The sequence below is a fragment of the Peromyscus californicus genome, unplaced genomic scaffold (genome assembly GCF_007827085.1).
Source record: "Peromyscus californicus insignis strain IS unplaced genomic scaffold, ASM782708v3 Scaffold_7__1_contigs__length_154581171, whole genome shotgun sequence".
Classification (NCBI taxonomy): domain Eukaryota; kingdom Metazoa; phylum Chordata; class Mammalia; order Rodentia; family Cricetidae; genus Peromyscus; species Peromyscus californicus.
The window spans coordinates 57,192,993-57,214,992 of NW_026294595.1; the positions used below are offsets into that span (position 1 = coordinate 57,192,993).

Sequence of the window (22,000 nt, forward strand, 5' to 3'; positions counted from 1 at the left end):
TGGGTGTTTTGCCTGTATGCATGTCTGTGAATTACACGTGTGCCATGCCTGGTGTGCACAAAAACCAGAAGGGGGTGTCAGATTCCCTAGTCCCAGAGTTACAGATGTTGTGAGCAGCCATGTGGTTGCTGGGAATCGAATCCAGGTCTTTTTTCCTGTGAAAGAGCAGCCAGTCCTCTTACCTGTTGAACCATCTCACTAACCCAAATCCTGGATTTTCTTATGTAGAACTGTATGTAAATTCAAGTAAATGTAAGTATATGAATATTCAGGTTGTAGCTTTGTTTTATTTCTATTTTGATAATTTATATCTTTTTCAAAGATTTAGGGAATTTTATTTCTGTTTTCAATATGTTTGGCATAAATTGTTCATACTATTTCATACTCTTTTGACGTATATAAGCTCTATTATAATAACCCATCTTCCATGTATATTTCTCCATCCTTTTGGTCCTGTATGTAATTTCATTATTTTGTCAGCATGTCAGTTTTTGTCTCTATTAATTTTGGCTATTGTTTATCTTTGTTCAACTTTAGTTCAATTTTCTTAAATTTTACCTACATTCTTAAGATAAAAAAGAGATCAGAGATTGTATCCTTTTGGTTTTTTAAATAATACAATTATATAATGTTACAAAATGTCCCCTAAGTACAGTCTTAGTTGCAGTCAACAGATTGCCGTATGTTATGCTTTTTTTTCACACCTATGCAATGAAATTCACAATACTGTGCACACTGAAGTTCAGAGGAGATTTTGGGTTTATACTCATGATCCAGCAAAGTGCCATATAGACATAGAGACCATATAGACACCCATGTCTGGGCGACTCCCTGCCCTTTTCTTAACTGCTTTATCTGGCCATTACTGGATCACATCCTTTATGATAAAATTCTAATTGCCAGCATAGTATTAGCCCTGAGTTCTATGGTCTAACAAATTACCAACTCTAGAATGGATTGTAAGAACTGAATTTGTAACTAGCTGGTTAGAAACCAACATTTCTATGTCCCACAGCTCCACTAGGGCTGAAGTCTGAAGTGGAGCCTGTCTTTTGGAAGACTGAGCCTTTAACTTGTGGAGTTTAACCCAAACTTGAGTAGTTAGCACCATGTTTGTACTAGAGTACCCCAACTTTGGATTCAGAGATGTTAGACAGAACAGGGGTGCTACACAAGAGACAGCTTGTACATGCTGCAGCAGAGAGCAGGGCTCTCCTCTCCTCTAGGCTTATATTGGTTTTTTCAGTTAAGCACGTGTCTGCTCAGCTTCTTTTTCCTTAGCCTCCTTTGCAGCTGTGCATGGGGTTAGATTTTTGCCAGGAAGATATACATAGAAGTTTGTGTGCCCTCCTTCCTCTTTTCATTGTGCAGGCTATTTGCTGTCTCCAATCTCCAACTTACCTCTTAATAATGTAATGATTCTAACCTGGTTTTCAACTCCCTTCTTTCCTGACTGCCACGTTCTCATATTTAAGACATTACTTGCTGTGGAATAATCCTTTTGTACACTGTGAAGATTTGTCACTGTGATTGGTTTAATAAAGAAACTGACCGGCCAATAGCTGAACAGGATAAAGTCAGTCAGTTGGGAAAGCCAAATTGAGAATGCTGGGAAAGAGACAGGCCAAGTCGCCAGCCAGAAGGAAAGGAGGTAAGACATTCAGGAGAGGTAAATGCCACAAGCCTCATGGCAGAATGTAAATTAACAGAAATGGGTTAATTAAAGTTGGAAGAGCTAGTTAGTAATAAACCTGAGCTATCAGTTGAGTCTCTAAGTCAGTTGTTTGGGAAGCAGCTACCGGTTATTTGAGAGTAGCTGCAGGACAGAAAAAACTCTGCCTACAATTACTCTCTTTAAAAGACAATTAATACTCTCTGGGGTTATCTAATGTATTTCCCTAAAACATTACTAAATTCTCACAAGCACACTAACTATGTGCTTTGGCTAATTGAAAACATAAGTCAGAAGCACTAGAACAAAGTTACATCAGTATTCACAGCTGCTGTTTCCAAAACAGAGTGAAAAAGTCACCTGCAGGAAAAACTCCTCCATTAGGGCCATGGTCCACCTATAGTGCAGCTTCCAAGTCTTGGCTGGGTGGCTGATGTCGGCTGCATGGAGTATCAGGGACATAGTTTTGGCTCTGTCAATCCTGCCAAACCAAAGACATGTTCAAATTACCAGAACCAAATAATCAGCTACTGTTTTGTAAGGCCATCCCCCAGAACATGAACATGACGCAAGGAAACAACCTACCCTTCAGGCTGCTGCAAACTGTTTCTTATGTTTTTAATTTGCTGGAAATGACCTGACATGTCTGTAGATAACACCATTTCAATCACTAAGTTCCGAAGATCCCTGCAGAGGCATCAAAAAGAGAATGGTTCATTTGATTCTTCCTGAGCTCCGAGAGGGACATTTCTGAAAATATCCACGATTACACTATTTTTCCTAACAATTATAAGCACTAAATGTAACAGTGCTCACAAAAGTTGGACATTATTTTAATCATTAACATTCATGATCATTTGAAAAAAAAACCATGCCACTTAATTGTCTCATTAAAAAGGAGATGTTTTCTGTTTGCAGGCCACAACATTTCTTGCCAGCTCATAATTGCTAAGTCTTGTCTTGTTGTTGTTGTTTATGTTTTCTGCTTGAAATGATCCTTGGCCATTTTTTTTTTTTTTTTTTGGTTTTTCGAGACAGGGTTTCTCTGTGTAGCTTTGCGCCTTTCCTGGAACTCACTTGGAAGCCCAGGCTGGCCTCGAACTCACAGAGATCCGCCTGGCTCTGCCTCCTGAGTGCTGGGATTAAAGGCGTGCGCCACCACCCCCTGGCGATCCTTGGCCATTTTAAAGAGATACTGTTATAAATATAATTATGTGTGGGTACATGTGCATGATCTCGGAGGCCCGAAGTCAAACTCAGAGGTACTGTCCACATTGTTTTTTGAAACAGTGTTTTTCACTGGCTTGGGGCTTGACCATTAGGCTAGGCAGGCTGGGCAGCAAGTCCCAGGCATTCCCCTATCTCTGCCTCCAGAGGGCTGAGATGTCAAGCATGTCCTACCATATCTGGCATTTTCACACAGGTTCTGGGAACTGAACTAAGGTCATTGTACTTATATGGTATGTGCTTTAGTAACAGCCACACTTTGTTCCTAAATGTAAATTTGAGTGCTGTAGAAGTAAGACACATAATCAGTGGGGCTTGAGGATATTCGAAATCTATGTGGCCAGCAAAATTGGTTAGCTTAGTGCCCTATGGAAGGGATCTGAAGGAGCATGGTTTCTCAAGGCACTTCCTGCGCTTTCCTCATTTTACCAGTATTTATCCAGTCAATGTACAGATTTAGGATTATGCAGTAATTCCTTTATCAGTATGCTAAACATCTAATTCCGATCATACACCTGCAAAGGGCTATTAATATTCCCCTCCAGAGGAGATTTCATTTGCTCAATTGTGCAGTTAGGATGTGGCTGGGATAAGAGGCAACCAGAATTTCCACTCCAAAAGCTGACCCTTGGACCACTCCACAGCGTCCAGCAGCCATCACAGGAGCCTCAGAGAAGTCCAGATGCTAGTGAGAGGAACCCGATCCTCTATAAAACAGACATTTACATTGGCACTATTTAAGCTTTTAACCAAGACGCCATAGTGTAAATACAGTGACCATATCACAGAGTCTACGTATGAGTAACACATTCTCACTCTAAGTAGAAAACTGAGTCATCCTAGCAAAGGCTCATAGAGACAGACAAGAAATCAATTATATTTTGTTTTCACCATGGGGCCAGTATTCTAAGTTAAAACAAGGCATGGAGCACCTTGAATCAAAATATTTTTAGCTGGGCAGTGGTGGTGCATGCCTTTAATCCTAATACCCGGGAGGCAGAGGCAGTTGTATCTCTGAGTTCAAGGCCAGCCTGGTCTACAGAGCAAGTTCCTGGACAGCTAGGGCTTTACAGAGAAACCGTGTCTGGAAACTCTTACTCTCCTAAAAAAGCTTGTACATAAAAGATGATTTATTTTTCAAAATAGCAACATATTAGAATTGTTATTGAAAATGCAGGTGCTCAGTTAAACTTTATTTTAGATGAAGGCAACAAGAACTCAGTATTAAGCTATCATTTCTAATACTGGGCAACCTGCTTAGAATAATTTATCCAGATACTCAGGTAAATAAAGAAATTGAAGATAGTTAAGAAAATTATTCCCAATTACAGTTTTTTAGATGAAATTTTAACAGGATTCACATTATCAACTGGACACAATATTTGTTAACTAAGAAAATTGAGACAAAATTTTGTGAAGTTTATACAGTGTAATAAAAATGCTATGCTTTCCATTTAAATACTCAATAAATTCTAGATGTTATATTAATAAACTGGGAAAAATATTATACAAGAGAAATACAATGTGTAAAATATTGTTATAAAAGGAGCAACTATTTTATTTGTAACAAAAAACTAAAAAGATTTGAGGGCAGAAAATTACAGGTCTTTAACAAGATAACCGAATTTCAATGCTCAGTAAAATTTATGCTATATCAGTAAATGGGTACTTTGTTGGTGATTGGAAAGCATTAAATCTATTAAATTTTACAGTCTATGTGATTATTGTACTATTTGTTAACACAACAATACAAAAAATGTCTGAAGTTACTGAAGAGAAACATAAGAGGGCAAAGAAAAAAAACAGTAAATAAAATCATACTGAAAGAGCAAGATTTAACATGGAGAAAGAAAATAAAGATAATTCAACGGAAAGACAATGAAAGTCAATAATGTACATGTTACTCCTGGGAGAAGCATACAGTATTTTCGTCCACACTGAGGGTCATGTTAGTATAGTAGTAAGTTTTGTTCAAGTAGATAAAGGTCTTTATTTTCTTAAGGCTAAGCTCCCCAATAGCAAAATACTAGATAGAATAATGAACATGAAGCTGAATTGAGACAGAGGAGGAGTGGGTGGATGCAGAGGGAGGTAAATGGGAGTCAGGAAGGGGGAGACAGGAAGAGAGGAGGAAGGGGAAACTGTGGTTAGTATGTAAAATAAAGGAAAAATGTTAATTTAAAAAAAGGATGAACATGATGCTAAAATTTTGAATTTATATAAGCTACATACTGATTAAAAATAAATCCAAGCTCCACTACAGACTGAATGATTATGTCCCCTAAGCATTTGTGGTGGTGTGATATGTGGCTTTACATGTGTGTGGGGGCACTGAATTGATCTGAAGAGAGTTCTTGTCTGTCCAGCAGCAGAGATGTGTGCCTGGACTGAGCCTTCAAAGGCCTGCTCCTCAGAGTGTCTAGTCAGCAGGTGCTGAGTTGGTAATGGGAGAAGACCTGGGATTTCATCTGTTTTTCTTACTTTAATAACATAACTTACATTGTTCTTGGGGTTCAATTTCCTCTGAAACTCACCTCCAGTCATCTTTAGATAAGTTTACCAAGATATTCATTTCCTCCTCTTGCATAAGTCGGTAGGCCGCACTCACGTGGTGATTCTCGAGCACAGAGCGGTCATTGTACAGAATGGCAACATCTGACCTGGAAATTGAAAGCAAACACCCCGATGAGAATTTCTTCAGACTGAGATTTTAATAGTAAATCATCAAGTTTAAGTCATCTCACTGGTTGAAATCCTGTCATTGAACACAGAACACCATGTTAAGTGACCATTTAAAACCTGTATAATAATTTCACATTTGAAGCAGACTTAAGTGGTATAGCAGTTTCTATTGCCATTGCCAGAAGGACTGCAGAGAATTCAGTTCCCCTTTATACCGTCTGCCTCCACAGTGTGGTGCTTGGGAGGACAGTGTTCATGTTATTGCTTTTGTTGTGTTTTCTTTCCCCAAATGTCACAGAATTGGAATCGTGCAGTAGACTGTCTTCACAGATTGGCTCTTTTCACTTACCAGTACGCATTGGAGCTTCAATCAGGCTGCTTTCTTATTCTTATTTTAAAACATTCTTTGTGTGTTTTAAATAATAGTCCTTTGATAACCATGTCTCGTGCATATATTGTCCCCCTGTCTGTGTCTTGTTTTTTTATTTTTTTAACAATGTCTTTGGCAGGGCAGTTTTAATTTTAAGGAAGTTCAGCTTTCAACTCTTATTTTCATACACAGTGCCTTTGGTGTTGTTTTCGGTCATTATTAAACCCTGAGTCATATCAACTTTCTCTTGTGCTGTCCTTTGCAATGTCATGATTTGTGTTTTATGTTTAAGTCTGTGATCCTTTTGAAGGATGTATGGTCTGTATCCTAACACATTTCATGCTGCTGAAGCAGGAGGATACTTGCAGTTATTTTATACATTATAGAGATTCATTTCCCATAATTCTGGAGACAGGAGAATTTGAGACGAGTGTGCCATCATCTGAAAAGCTCTTTCTTGCTGCATTTCTGTGGACCACATGAAAGAAGGGCAGAGATATGGAGAGGAGAGCAAAGCCTCTCCCAAGAGTCCTTTCATAATGGTAGTATGTTCGTGCAGGGGTAGTCCTTATGACCTACATACTCCCAGTCAGGAGTGGCCTCCCCTAACTGGTGCATGCAGGTTCGGTTTCCGTCCCATGAATTCTAGAGGACACGCTCAAACCATAGCAGTTTGCATCCACTCTGTGTTCTTTCTGTATATGGGTGTGCAGGTTTTCTAACACCATTTACTGAAAAGATTCTTGTCGTTCCAAAGCCTTACTTCCTTGGTCAAAGACCAGCCAAGTAGGGGCTGCAGAGATGATGGGTCAGCAGTTACAAGACGTTCCAGAGGACCAAAGTTCAGTTCCTGGCAATAGTGTCAGGAGACTCACACTGTCTGTATCTCCAGGCTCATGAAAATGTCCCCTACAGGAACCAGAACATACATGGCATACACACATACACATAAGTAATAAAAATAAATTAATTAATTAAATAAAACAAACCTTTTTCTAAAAAAAAATCAATTGGCTAAATATTGTGGGTCCATTTCTGTGCTTTTTAGTCTGTTCCATTTTTCTAAATGTCTATTCTTTCATTAATATCACACTTTCTGATTATTACAGATTTGTAGTCACTACTAAACCACATTTCTCACCTCAAAGGAGATAGTCTATTTTAGAGCGAAATACGAATGATCATGGCTCAGGATACAGACTTGGGTTACCCCCAAATCCCATGTTTTAACATCATAACAATTTTGTGCAAGAACAAAGAAAATTTAAAAATTAAGACATTTTGAAAATACATTAATAGAAGCGTCAGGCGGTTCTCAGAGGTGTATGGAAAGCTTTGCTCTAGGCCTCAGAAGTCATCTGATGACATTCTTAGTCTGTTGGTTGTGGAGAATGAGGGGTCCCTGCACTCCAAAAGATTTACTGATGGCTACAAAGTTGTTAGATCACATAGAGAGGAGGTCAATAAACGGCTTTGAGGGGGCTTAAGGTGGCCCAGTATAATTTGGCTCTGGACTTGCAACATTTTAACTTTACCACATTATTGAATTTCTAATAAATTAATTAGCCTTGCAAAAGTCTGAGTGCACAGTATGGTTTTTCCATGAGTTTTTCACAGTTGTAAGCTTTAAAGTGAGGGGGAATAGTCCTCTAATTTTATTTAGTTCCATGTTAGATGAACTATTCTGGAACTCTTCTTTCTCCATACAAACTTTAGACAATATCCACAGAACAAATACACGAAATAAAAATCTGATTGGGATTGCATTGGATCTATAGAGCAACTTGGGTCAGGTCAAATCACATTTTGACCAAAATGAGTTTTTCTCCCCATGAACGTGAATTACCTCTTCTCTTTGTTTCTTCCATCAGAATCTTATGGTTTTCCTTCTCTAGATTTTTCCACACATTTTATTAGATGTATACCAAGCATTTCAGTTTGGGGATGCTACTGTAAATGGTACTGCATGTTCAAAGGGAATATCTCCTTGTTCGTCTCTGGTGGGTAATAAAGCTGTTGACTCAGAATGCCGCGATGCATTAGCCTTGTGTCCTGTAGCCCTGCTGTAGCACTTCAGCTGCAGGGCTTGCTTTGGTCTTCTGTCGGTTCTTGCAGACATACTACACAGTCATGTCACTGTAAACAGATAGCTGTATTTCTTCCTTCTCAATATAAATAATCCCAATTTCTGATCTTACTGTGTTGGCTGGTTCTTGGGGCCATATTGAAAGTCTGGGGGTGGAGGTGGGATAGCCTTCCCTTTTGAAACAATACAGTGTATAGTGGCTAGACTGATCACTATTACATATTAGTTCACATACTTACCACTTTTGTAAAATATTTAAAGTCTACTCCTGGTCATTTTCCAGAATGTAATATATTGCTATTAATGGTGGTCCCTGTTATATAATTCCACTTGTTAACTTATTCCTCTCATCTAGGCGAGATTTTAGTCATTTTCCAGAATGTAATACATTGCTATTAATGTAATAAATGCTATTAATTATATAACATGGTAGTCCACATGTTATATAATTCCTCTGATAACTTATTCCTCTCATCTAGGTGAGATTTTAGGCCTTTTGATCAACATCTCCTAACTGTTCCCCTCAGCACCCAGTGACTACCACTCCATTCCAGGACATATCCTTCATCAAATTGAGGTTATTGTTAACTGTTTCTAGTTTATTGAATTTGGACCATGAATGGATATTAGATTTTGTGAAATACTTTTCTACATATCTTGGTATGGTTCCATTTCTTCTTTAGATTTTTGGATTGAATTTAATGTGTTGAATTGCAGATAGCTTGCATACCTGGGATAATTGGCCATGGTGCTAATTTTCCCTTTAATTATCATAGTTTAAATATCTATATGCCCTTTCCCTTCCATTTAAAATGCTGACATCTGTAATATAATCTAAATATCCAAAAGAAAAAAAAATTTAGTTCATCCTTATTCAGTCAGTGAACGACTAACCTCTTTTTGCCCTATTTCAAGTAGTTAATTACATCCTCATTCATTTGACCCCAATTTACTTTAGGAGGGGGATAAAGAGTATAATGGAAATCACTTTCTCCCACACATTTCTGTGATTAAATTTGAATATTGCAGATGCACTCGCTGTAAATTAGGATGGAGAAAGTTGTTTTCAGCACAAGTTTATGGCAGACATTTTACTCTCAAGCTGTTGAATTCATCAAGAGTCTTTTATTTCTCATCTGACTATATTTTCATATAATATAAACTCCAAACTAGTAAACTACTTCAATTTGTCTGGATAGACTTGATATTCTAGTCCAAGGTATGGACCAGTTGCAAGCATTCTGGGTTCTGTGAAGTGGAGTCGTGGCCTCTTCATTCTCTCCTCCTAGAATGTCAGGTATGGATTGGAAGCAGAAGGGTTGTTTGCAATATCTTCAGTTGGTGAGCCAGCCCCACAGGCTAGCACAGTGAAAGGAAGCAGCAGTGATAACAGGCAAGAGAAAGTGAAAGCCCACACCAACTGCACTATTACACGCCTCCTAGAGCCTAGTATCTCTTGCAGTCCTTTTTCTTCTTAGATATATTTGCTGTGTGTGTTGGTTGGCTTTAGGTCAATTTGAAATAATCTAGACTAATTGGAAAGAGGGGCTCTCAAGTGAAAAAATGCCTCTATAACATTGCCCTGTAGGTAAACCCATGGCCCATTTTCTTGATTAATGATTGGTGTGGGAGGGCCCAGCCATTTGTGAGTGGTACCATACTTGGGATGGCGGTCCTGAGCTGTGTAAGAAAGCAGACTGAGCAAACTAGTAAGCAGCACTCCTCCATGGCTGTCTCTGTTTTCAGTTCCGTTCCTGACTCCAGGTTCCTACTTTGAGATCCTACCCTGACTTCCCTCAGTGAAATGGTGCAACCTGAGAGTTGTAAGCTGAAATACACCCTTTCCTTCCCACGCTGTGTTTTATCACAGTAATAGAAAGCCTGACTAAGACACTGTGGTAAGGAACTGTGTTGCACAAAATGGACTGTCTCTGGCTTTTTGATGGATAGGGTTCTAGTTACAACCTAGCTCTCACCTGTTACTGAATGCTTATTGATGAGCACGCAAGTACAAAACAAGGAACCAACATTATCACTAAAACAATACAAAAAAGATGGGTGAATGTGTAAGATGATTTGCTCCTCTGTAGTAGCCATTTGCTATGTAGACCATAAAATCTTGCTGTCTGCATTATCCAGACATAATATTTTTAAAAGAAGAAACAAAAAAATCTGACATCTCCTGCAAGCAGTGTCTTCAAGAGCATCATTTAATAGTCTGCCAGATAAAGCAAGCCTTTTGCCAACTCCGAATAAGTGAATCAGCCTATCAATTGCTAGATTAACCCCTCACTCCTATGCATCCTGCACTGTCACAAAGATGAAATTGTGTGTGTGTGCCTAACTAATGTCATATATCTTTCAACAATCTCACAACCTAAAACTTACTTAACTAACAAACATAGCTCAACACAAAAGAAGGTCATATGTAATCTGTATTTAAGGGATAATTAAATCAATATTAACTGAACAAAATGCCACATATATTTCCAGAAATTTGCTGATTATAGGAAACCTATGGTTTTCCAATAATCTCATTTGTATCATATATCTCCTGACATATCTATTGTAGGATTTTCAAGGTTATTATATGATGTGGCCATGAGTATCACTTCCTCTATAAGAAACAAGTAAAGCTGTGTTTTTGAACCAGATTTAGCATAGCAAAGTATGTTCGGTTTTGTCTTATAAATCCAACAAGCTTGCTGAGAATACAGCATGGTCTTAATGTTTGATGATCTTTTACTGCTAAGAAAAGAACAAGACTCTAAGCAACATGTAGTATCCATGGTAACATTTAGCTCGGCATTTGCTGTTCACAAAGAGAAAATTAATTCCATTTATTTACACTTTCAAGGATTTCACCCACTATAATAGCTTTAGTGAACTCAAATGCAGCCTTGCCCTGTGTTTTAAGTCATTTTCATCCATTTTGTTTATAGGGTAAATGTGTCTCCATATTGGAAAAAGCCCTCTACATTCAAATAGCATGAACACTATAAAATAAAACAGAATTAATGTTATTGGTGACATTCAATCTTATTTCTCCCTTGGCAATGTGAAGGTAATGTCATGAACTTAAAATGTTATACTGTTGCATGTTTTTGTCATTGAAATAATGTTTTAATAGAACTTTCGAGTTCATGTAAAATGACTCCATTAAATAATTGACTCTGGTAGACAATTTATAAGAAAAACAGTTAAATACAAGACCATACTCATCTTTATTAGTTACTATAAATGAGGAAAATGCTGATTCCTCTGCCATCATCACCCTTTCCTTCTCTCCTCTCCATGTGGCATCCTTCTCTCCCTCATCTAATTCCTGTGCTTCCTCCTTCTACTCCAAACCCAGCACTTAAATATGTTAGCTCTCTTCACCCTGCTGCAGATGATTAGTGAAAAGGAGGCTACATGTGATATCCTGATGCAGCATAGGAGAAACCAGTTTGGTTTCCACTGCTCAGAGCAGAAAGGCCAAGCATTGCTCTCTCTTCACAGGCCACTTGCTCCCTTTACCAAACCCTGGAACTCTTTGCCTATACAAAGCCCAGCTCCTCCCTGTTATGGATTCTGTAGGTACAAAAAGTCTTCAATAAGCAACCTTGACATGAATGCTCTTCTTTTCCTTTGATTCATAATACAATATAAGGAAAGGGGTTCCCTTTCTCTGCAAAATTAATTAATAAACTTCCTGGTTTATAACCAGATTTCAAGGTTCTTCTTTCCCACTGTTTCTATATCTTTCTTGAGGACATGAGTCCAGGGAGAGACAGAATGTCTTCACCACATTTTCACTGAGTTTCAACTTTTTCTGTTGATCAACTGCACATCCTATTTGGGACTTTAACAGTTTTGGACCGACCCTATGTCTGTATCTTGCTGTGGGAGCAGAATTGTATTTCCATAGGTCACTTTATTGTAATGATCTTAATTTTTCTTAATATATCATGGGATGCAAACCAGATGATCTGTAAGTTGGATTTCAGTCATCTTAGGTCGCCATTAAGGTGGTTTTTTTGTTTTGTTTTGTTTCTGAGACAGGGTTTCTCTGTAGCTTTGTGCCTTTCTCAGAACTCACTCTGTAGCCCAGGCTGGCCTCGAACTCACAGAGATCCGCCTGGCTCTGCCTCCCAAGTGCTGGGATTAAAGGTGTGCACCACCACTGCCAGGCCAGCCACCACTGCCCAGCACGCCATTAAGGTTTCCAATACCTAATGTTGTAATGGACTGTGTCTTTCCTCCCAACATCAATACAAAAACTCCTTATATCTGAAATACTAGTTGTTAAAATATTTGTTAAAAACTTAAATGAACCAACCACATTAAAAACTAGCACATTTATATTTATAGCAGCTCTATTCATAAGCGCCGAAATTTAGTAGACTAAAATTCTTCTAGTCCCACCAGTTGTGGTGGGACCGACCACACAATGTAATATTATTATCAAGAATGAAAATGAGTTATCAGGACACCAGAAACCATGGAGAGACCTTAAGCACATATTGCTAAATGGGGAAAAAAAAAACAGCCTAGGGTACATACTGCCTAATTTCAACATGACATTTTGGAAAAGGCAAAACTAATCCAATCTTTAAAAGATCTGTGTTCCCAATGGAAAAACAAAAGGGAAATAAGCAAAGAAGATGGAATGTGTAAATCACTAAAACTACCGTGGGGTACATTAAACATTTATCAAAATCCATGGAAATTATAAACAAAGTTGGAACCCTAAAGAAAAGCCAGGACTTTAATTAGTAGCATGGCAATATTAGTAATTGTAATTAGAGCTCCATAACCAGGTATATATATTGGTTCTGATTATAGGGCAAATCTGTAGGGTAGCTCAGTTGAGCATATAGAAACTTTGTGCCCCATGATCAGTTTTTTTTCTATAAATCTAAAATTGTTCTAAGAATGGTTTATCAAAACAAAACAAACAGAAATGACCATATTTGACCAGATGGGAAGAGGGGTACTGGAAATGGATAGGTCTAAGTATGGATGTGGGTCAAGGTAGTTGGAAAGAATAAGGGAAGAAAGATCAGTTAAAACTATATAAAAAGGCCATACAGAAGACTGATAAGTAACTAACTAAAAATAAAATAGAATTTGAATGGAGGTACCCCTATGGGTACATAAAGCTGCTTTTCCAGAAGTTTGAAGTTATTAAAAGAAATTCAGGCAGGAAATACCTTCCTATGAGGTATAGTCAGGGAGTTTCCTAAGCCCCCAAAACAATTCAGGCAATTACTACGGCTGTTGGTTTCCCACCAGAATGAGATGGTAACAACTATTGCTTAAGACGTCGTACACTCCAGTAGACGCAGAGAAATTAAGTTGGAGTTGGTTGGGACGCTTCCTCACTAGAAAGTTATCCTTCCTAGTGCTAGAGACTGCCCTGCTTGTTGCTGGAGGACTCTTACCAACAGTCTTTCTTTGCCGTGGATCCTGTATGCACACCACAAATCAGACATGCAAGATGTGCCCATTGGTGTAATAGCAGCTTCTGTGTTATGGAGATAATAAACTACTTACTGATTGAATTTGTGGCCCACTGCCTCAGGAGAAAATTCATGTTTGGTACTGTAAACCTGGTCAAAAGTCCGTGGCTGAGGAGATCATAGGCCCAAGTGGGGAAGTTACTAACATAGTTTTTGCTTAATGAGCATAATATGCACACCAGCTTGCTTCTAAATAACTTTGTTAATGCCTGTAGGTTAGTCTTGCTATCAGCTTTGGTGAGAAAGGGTTTTTTGCAGTGGTAACTTCAGAGATATACAACTGATCACAGTGATGATGGTAACCATTGAATGCTCATCCACAAAGGGAACAGCTATCTCAGAGCCATAAGTAGAAGAGCTATATCACCCTCATTAAGGTGATAATGCCAGAGAACATTCCAAAGGAAGGAATAGAGGGAATGTAAGAGCTGGAGGCAAAAGAGTGGCATGCTAAACTGTCCTCTGGGCATGACACATCCATTGCATTTTGAACATACAGCAGCTGTGATAGCTTTCACAAGATTCACACAAGACTGGGCTTCTCAATACCTTAACACCATGTCATGGAAGAGGGAGAGGTTCATTGGGCCCTATTCTTACCTATGGCTTTATACACAGTGAATGTTTGATAGGATAGGGAGAGACATTTATTCAGAGATGTCCTCACTAGCAAAGTGTCCATGCTAGTCTAAACAACCCTTCAATCATGTTCCTGTATAAACTGTATTGAAACTCATTGGGCCACAGACACATACACAAAAGGACATAAAGTAGAGCGGTACTAAATAGTGGGAGTAAAGACATGGGGAAGCGTGGGACAGACACAAGAGAAGGGGCAAATCTAGTTAAAAACATCATATGCACATATTAAGATATTATAACGAAACTCACTATTGTAAGTGATTAACATATGCCAAGAAACATTTTTTGTTTTGCTTGCTTGCTTTTCTTTTCTTTTGTTTTGTTTTCGAGACAGAATTTCTCTGTGTAGCCCTGGCTGTCCTGGAACTTGCTCTGTAGACCAGGCTGGACTTGAACTCTGAGATCCACCTGCTTCTGCCTTCTGAGTTCGAGTGCTAGGATTAAAGGCCTGTGCCACCACTGCTTAGTGCCATTAAGCATTTAAAAAAAAACAAGATTTAGCATTCTCTCAACAGAGCAGTTCTGTAGTTTTCCAGAGATATGCAGGTGATATTTCCTCATTAAGCAATCGTGGCTAATCAAACACAGAAATATTAGGATTCCACATATAGAAACTGAGTTTAATCCTGATTTGTCCTGTACTGTATTATACCTCTCAGGCACTGATATCTTCATTTAACTAAAGAGAGCTTAAGGTATCTTCCTTTTACAGACTGAGTTCTACACTCCATCCCCACTGGATGGCTATGTTGAAACTCTAATCCTCAGTGTGACTGTATTGGGATATAAATCTATTAAGGGTATACACAAGGTTAAATGAGGTCGTGTAAGTGGGAGAACTGAATCTCGTATGAATGCTGCCCTCATATGAGGAGGAAGGAGCACCAGAGAAGTACATGCAGAGAGGAAAGACACAAGGAGGTTGCTTCCTGCAAGTCACAGGGGAGAACTAGAAGAAAACAAGCCACTAACACATTGATCTTAGACTCCCAGGCTCCAGTACTGTAAGAAAGAAATTGTACGTTGTTTAAACCACCCATTCAGCAGTATTTTGTCATAGAAACCCTAGAGGATATTATAATACTTGTTCACTCTAGTACATTGGTTTGAGTAACTGCCATTATAAACATCATTAAAGCATCTTATTTTTCAATTATATTGAATTCTTTGTACTGCCCTGGAATGAGATTTCTTTAATCTCTTAATTTCTTAAGAAATAAAACTGTATACCTCCTACTATACATTGACATAAAATAATGCCTTAGAAAATCTATTATGTGAGGTGCCTCAGAGAATAAATGTCTGATTTATGTGACTGCTCAGGCAAAGCTTTGGCAGAGAGAATTTATCTTATAGACATCTATGTGCTTTAAGATGTTAAATACTCAGGTGAAATGTGTGGGTTTTGAAAAACAGTAGTAGATTGATTCAAGTTGTGAAAGCTTAAGAAGTTTTGCTAAAAATTATTAAGTCCATTCTTAGTAAACTCTACATGTTCTAAACATCTTCTCTTAAGAAGAAATAAAATGCATAAAACAATTTTAATTGGTATATATTCATTGTTCATGGTCACCTTCTAGGTCCTCTCTTTTTGAGAAAAATAAATTTTAAATTTTAACTTGTCAAAGACTTTGCTGCACTTACCTCGTCTGAATATGGAAGTTGTTTGTTGTTCCTGTGTGCTCATAATCATGAATGGCAGCTGCAAAAACCATCGCTAAAATTTCCAGTTCAGTGAGCCAATGCTAGCAAAGGAAGGAAACATCTCATCACATTCGACATCTTTATCATCATTTCTCTTTATGGGTAAGTCTTTAGTGTGTTCAGAATGCACAGTCATATAAAACAATGTGATATTTCTTTCATATGTTTTCCCTTTTCACTCAATTATGAATAATGGCTGCTTCATGAAATCAATGATTGTTTCATGCTTTGTAAGTTCAAATTTTAAAATTCAAAATATCATCACCTTTGCTTCTTAGAAAAGGAGTCTTTTTCCATTGTTTGAAAGGTTGACTGTAAATGATTTTGAGGTTACAACTTTACTAGTTTGGGGTCTTATGACATAAATGATAATATAACGGTCTTTTAAAACCTAGAGTTTACCTTCACTAAAATGTATATTTGGATAATTGTTGAAGACTCTATAAGAACAAATTTTCATTTAAAAGTAAAAATACTTATTCTTTTCAAGAGAGAAACTGAACTTTGTTTTTAGATTTAAGGATGTGGAAAAATTTCTGAGAATTTACCCAGTTTTGTATTTGTAGCACATATGTTACCATTCAGTGAAACTTGATAATGACGAAGGAAAGAATAATTGTTTTCATGTAAAATCCAGGTCCATCTATTCCATATGCATTGACTCCTCTTTCATGAGCTGCCTGATGCCATTTATCTACTGCTATAGCTTATAGAGTAATTGAATGCGTTGTTTATCACTCATATTCTGTGTGACACACAATCACACATGTGACAATTAAAAATCAATAAAACATAATAGAATCAAATTCACTGCCCCATTGCAGAAGGTAAGTTTCACATGTTCATTGATCAAACTGGGCAAGTGATTTCACACAGAATAGCTGAGACACCACAAGGCCATCAACAAATGTTCTTTTGGACAGTCCTGCAAGAAGATAGGACTTGCATTAGGAAAATGGGTTCTAAAGCGAGTTGGAGTTTTCTTTTGGACACTTTCCATACATATGAAAACACATAACCTAACCCCCCACACCCATACATGCATACAAACATACATAAATACACATACATACATACATACATACATATATACATATACATGCATATACATTCACACACATATGTTGAGTTTGAGAGTCAGATGAAATGAGGTTGAAAAGAGGATGAAGAGTCTGAAACCAACTGATGGTCTCCTTTAATTAAAAATGATGAATTTGGGTTTCATATGAAAGGCAGGCAGGAGCCACTGACGGCCTGTGAGTTGGCAATGGTAGTCTCTCGGGCTCACTGAGCTGTGTTCCTCTCACAGAACCAACTGCAGAATTTGGCACATACCAGGAAATGTTGTTTGTAGAGTTGAAGCTCATCAGTTTTGCATAAGAGGGAAGTAGGAGGGAGCAGTGGAAGAGAGCATATGATCAGTCAGTCCATGTGTGAGTCTCTCTTCGTCATCGGGAAAGTGAGATGTTTACTGTCTAAGCCACAGATCCCATTAAAATGGAATTAATGAGTGTTCCTCTGTGAGCTTCCAAAGTTTAGAGTGAATTTATTTGCTGTTCCTACCAAAGCCTTGTCCAATAGCTAAACACAGAGCAAATGACACTTTACTACAGTTATTACTTTATACTGCAAAGCATTAAATCTAGAAGATGACAACTGGCATGCCTTCACTGACTACACTCGAAATATGAAAGCCCTAAATGCAGGCAATGACTTTCAGAGCCGAAGGAATTTAGTGTAACTAGGTGTTTGGTGCATGTAAACACTCACTTGAGAGTCATTAAAAGGAAGAAAGCGGCCTTAGTAATAGCCTGTCTTAGACTGAGCTGGGACTGAGCCTCCAGAGTTCCCGCTGACACCATGGAACTAGACACAATGAAGTGAGTAGAAATGAAATGAAAACAGTTGGTCCCCCAGTAATCCAGTGTTTTATTAAAGAAACACGTTTCTGAGGGAACAGAAGCCACCGATCTTCTTCAAGTATCTCTTATTGATTGTATTCAACTGATTGGGGAAAAAAGCAACTTTCAATACCTACTATGATAATACTAAATATAAGGCTGCAAAGTAAATTTAGAGATGGAATTTCATCACAGACTAGCTCATAATTATTTAAAATTATCTTCTGAGCTATCAAAATTGATTTTAAATGTATTTCCTGTTTTTCTCCTAGTTAATCTCTGCCTCCCACAAAGAGAAGTTTCTCCATGAACTCCACTTAAATACTACTGTGTGATGGCCTTTTTGAATATGTTTATAGGGGAAAATAATTTGGGAATATAGAAATTTTCACATTCAATTGAAAAATATCTATTTTCATCTTAGTAAAATAATTTTGCAATGACTGCTAGCTCCTTCATTGCTGATTCACTTATTGCTGGTGGTTCATGTGTTTATAGTTAAGGAAACATTTAAATTTGTGGATTTCTAAAATAACTCTTGGGGACATATGAGATCAGATCATATCACGTTTCCCATCTGGGACAGAACTGAATACAACAATGGGGGTCTGCTGGTTCCTGAAGGGCAGAAATCCAAGGTTAAAATGATGAGCCATGAGCAATGTAGATTCTGCATCTCATCTAAGCTGTAGACAGTATGTGCCCTAGAGTAGGGCTCAGGGTAGTGTATTCTTAGGTGGGCAGTCCTCGGGTTATAGCAAAAGGAAGTATTGAATACTCCTAGCTTACACATCAATGACAGAGAGGAAGGAGCTAGAACTGTTGTTAAATGGGCCTTTGAGATGATTCCATTATTTTTATACTTGTTCTATTTTCCACTCAGGAGATAAATATTTGTATCTTTATGTTGGCAGATAGCAGAGCTGAGTCCTGTGGAACTGGATCAACACACCAGAGGTTATACAGAGACGAGAACTGGGATTCAGATAAAAAATTATTGTGTTTTCTTTTCTTCCTGTGGCTCACAGTAACTTTCATAGCTCAACACAACTGCCCATATTCTGAGCTTTCAAAAGCAGAATTGGATATTTGAATGAGTAAAAGCTAATAGAACTGTTAAGATTATGTTCACATTTGAATTGCTATGTATGTATGTGTACATGTGTGATAAAGAATATGCTTGGGCTAGTCAGAATTTCAGATCAGAAGATCATGTTGACTTGGTTCTTAACAAAATTTCAAAGGGACATAATAACAATTTTAGCCTAAAGTGTTGGGGTTGGACATTTTTTTCTCTCCATCTTTTTAAATAAACTTGAGTAGTTTGCTCTAATTTAACATAGAAAAGTATTACATCATGAAACCTGATAATATGTCTAGTATTATCAGCTGTTTATTTCAGGTACTACATATATAACATGCTTATAATGAGACTTAATGGCTCTTCATTACCAGCCTGTGAATTGCACAGTATTATTGACTCTGTTTTAGTGACAAGGAGACCAAAACACAGAGCTAGCATTAGAAGTGGCAGGTAGTATTTTCAAAGCTGGCAGCAGCCTCCTAAGCCCATGCTCTTTCAAACAGTGTTGCTGGGGAAGCCATTACTACAGACCATGATACATTTTCTGTAGATTGATCAGAGGAAAATGGAGTCATCCCAAAGTGTGGGAGTTGGCGTCTGGGCCGTCGGTGGGTTGCAAGTTCCAGGGGAAAGACCGGAAGTCACCTCTCTTTCTTCTCATGAGATCATTAGAGAGAACGAATGCGACCAGCCACCAAGTATAAAAGTGCTTTGGCTAAGGCCCTAGAATGACCTTGTCTTTAAAAAGACGGTTGCAGGTAGCTTGGCATCACTCCATATGGCAATGGCTCTTTAGCAAATGGATTTTCTGTACATCACTGTCACCATGGCATAGGTGACAAGTTAATCAAGGGGCAAAAGGAGAGAAAGGGAGGCACAGCAGCTGCACCAGCATCTAGTCCCTGCTTCTCCCCACGGCTGACTGTCAGGACTGAGGGCTTCCCTCTGATGTTAAAACACAGGGAGCTTCATCACAATCCCTTTCAGGCTGTGCTCCTCAGGACACCTTGCAGGTGACAGACACATTAGTCACCTGACAGCATGGCCTGGAACTGGAGTGCTCTACAAATGCCACTCTGATAAGACCAGCTCAAAGTAGCAGGGAATCAACTCAACGTTAAAAGGAAGGAGTGACCTAGTCTTTTCCATATCAAATCTGATGGGTGAGAAAAGACTTGAAGAGGTTTAGCCGGTATTTCTGTGATGCATTTTTATTTCAAAGATCAAAGCTGTTCAACTGTATGAAAAGTAGCATTCACCTAGCACCGCAAAAGAAAGCTTATTAAAACTACTTCCCCAAAACTGTCGAGGTGACAGTGTGATCTCATTTTGACAAAATACTCAACACATTCATGAATTCATTTCACCATAAAAATTGTATTCCATTGTAAAAATCATTCTCTTTTGCTTTAATTAAATGAATTTTCTGGATTTTACTCAAGACTACCATTAGGTAATGGTAACCAGCAGACTAATTTTGTAATGGTCAAACTCACCGTTGACCCCACTGATATTTTGATGAAGAATGATTAAAATCGGAAGCAAAGTGTCATGTCAACTTTGGTAAAAGGAAGGGAGTTACATCCACATCTGTGGTTTTCTCCAGAGTGACTCTGACCTGCACTAATGACTTCATTTTCTGGGTATTACGCAAGGAAGCAGGGGATGCGGGGCTCAGATTACCCAGGCTTCAAGGGAACAGGAAAGGGCTTCAGATGCGCTGAACAAATCTTCCCTGTAAATCCGAGAGTAAAGTCACATGGTGGATTTGAATTTCTCTGGCTATCCACTAATGGGACACCTCACACCTTTTCAATGTAACCTTTGGACTTGAGATTCTCAGAATAAAAGAGATGTTTATTTGGTTCCTGTGTCCTTATAGTAAACAAAAGAAAACAACAAAATGTGTTTGGACATTTGTAAAGATATTGTAAAATAATGAAATTCTGATGCCCACGTCACATATTTTTTTTTTCAATTCACTTCACAACTGAGCAGCTATTGAGTTAGAGCCAAGTAGGCTTTGCATGTCCACTCCCTCTTCAGAAAACTAACCAGTTTCCACTTTAAAGTGTGATCTAAATAAATCTTTCTTTATTTGTTGTTTTCAGTTAACTTTTTAAATGACTAAACTCTGGAAAGAGGGAATGTCAAACGTTTGAAAGAAAAATCGGCTCACCATGGGAATCAGGGCAGAGGCATTAGAAATCAGAGGCAAGAGGAGAACCCTAAGGCAATGTGTCCCACAGAAGGACACGTTACTGCTCAGGAGGCCCTTCTTTCCATTCTGATAGGCCATGCACACTACAGCAAGTGCAAGTGGAGCATTCCAGAAAGAAGTGAGACAATGCAGCCTCATTCAACCTAAAGGCTTTGGGGAAACTCAGGTGCTACATAGGGGCACTCGTTCATGTACAACTAGAAAGAGAAACACTCCCCAAAATACTTCTTTTAGGACAGGTTTTGAAATGATTGCTTTGTTATAGCATGGATATTTCTCCAGTCTAGTGAATATTTAAAATGTCTCTGAAGTACCCATCTGAGATTCCAGCCACCAGTCATATCAATAACCAGTCACAAGAGTGACATCCTAGACCACAAGACAGGAACATCCTCAGATGTCTCCAGCCATTGTTGCTAGCCAGCTGCTATCACATGGGAGACCTCAAGTGAAAGTCTCCTTGCTGGGACTCTTAACCACAGGCCTTTGAGAGAGAATAACACATTGTTGTTTTTAAGCTGCTACATTCTGGATGATTTTTTTTTCCAGTAACAGATAATATGGAATGCAGGGCAAGAGAGGGATCTCAGCCCAGAGCATTGAATGATCTGCAAAGTTTAGCAGACAAAGGAAAACAAAGAATAAAAAATTATTTGGTTAATGTGTGACACTATAGGATGGACCCTTACAATTGGACATTATATGTAGTATGAACACAATTAATTTGGGGGACAGAGGGAAGCAACTATGATGATAATTTTCTGCATTAGAACCTTAGAAAATCACTTACCCACTACAAGTTGCCAAGCTCTTTAGAACTCTATACTAAAGTCCCAAAGGCTTTTCTTGGAACCCTAACCCTAACTGTGATATAGAGTGAGGAGGTTAACTGAGGGCAGCTGATGAG

General features: G+C 38.3%; 1 protein-coding gene across 7 annotated transcripts in view; it reads right to left on the reverse strand.

The window, feature by feature from the left end:
- Window positions 1–22,000, reverse strand: part of Pde1a (phosphodiesterase 1A) — a 279,670-nt gene that overhangs the window by 29,392 nt on the left and 228,278 nt on the right. For all 7 annotated transcript variants that reach the window (XM_052726280.1, XM_052726274.1, XM_052726276.1 and 4 more), the window contains 4 exons: window positions 15,828–15,928; window positions 5,434–5,559; window positions 2,258–2,359; window positions 2,033–2,153 (listed from right to left, as the gene is read on the reverse strand). In XM_052726280.1, the coding sequence (XP_052582240.1) occupies window positions 2,033–2,153; window positions 2,258–2,359; window positions 5,434–5,559; window positions 15,828–15,928 (450 nt within the window). The remainder of the gene's footprint in view (window positions 1–2,032; window positions 2,154–2,257; window positions 2,360–5,433; window positions 5,560–15,827; window positions 15,929–22,000) is intronic.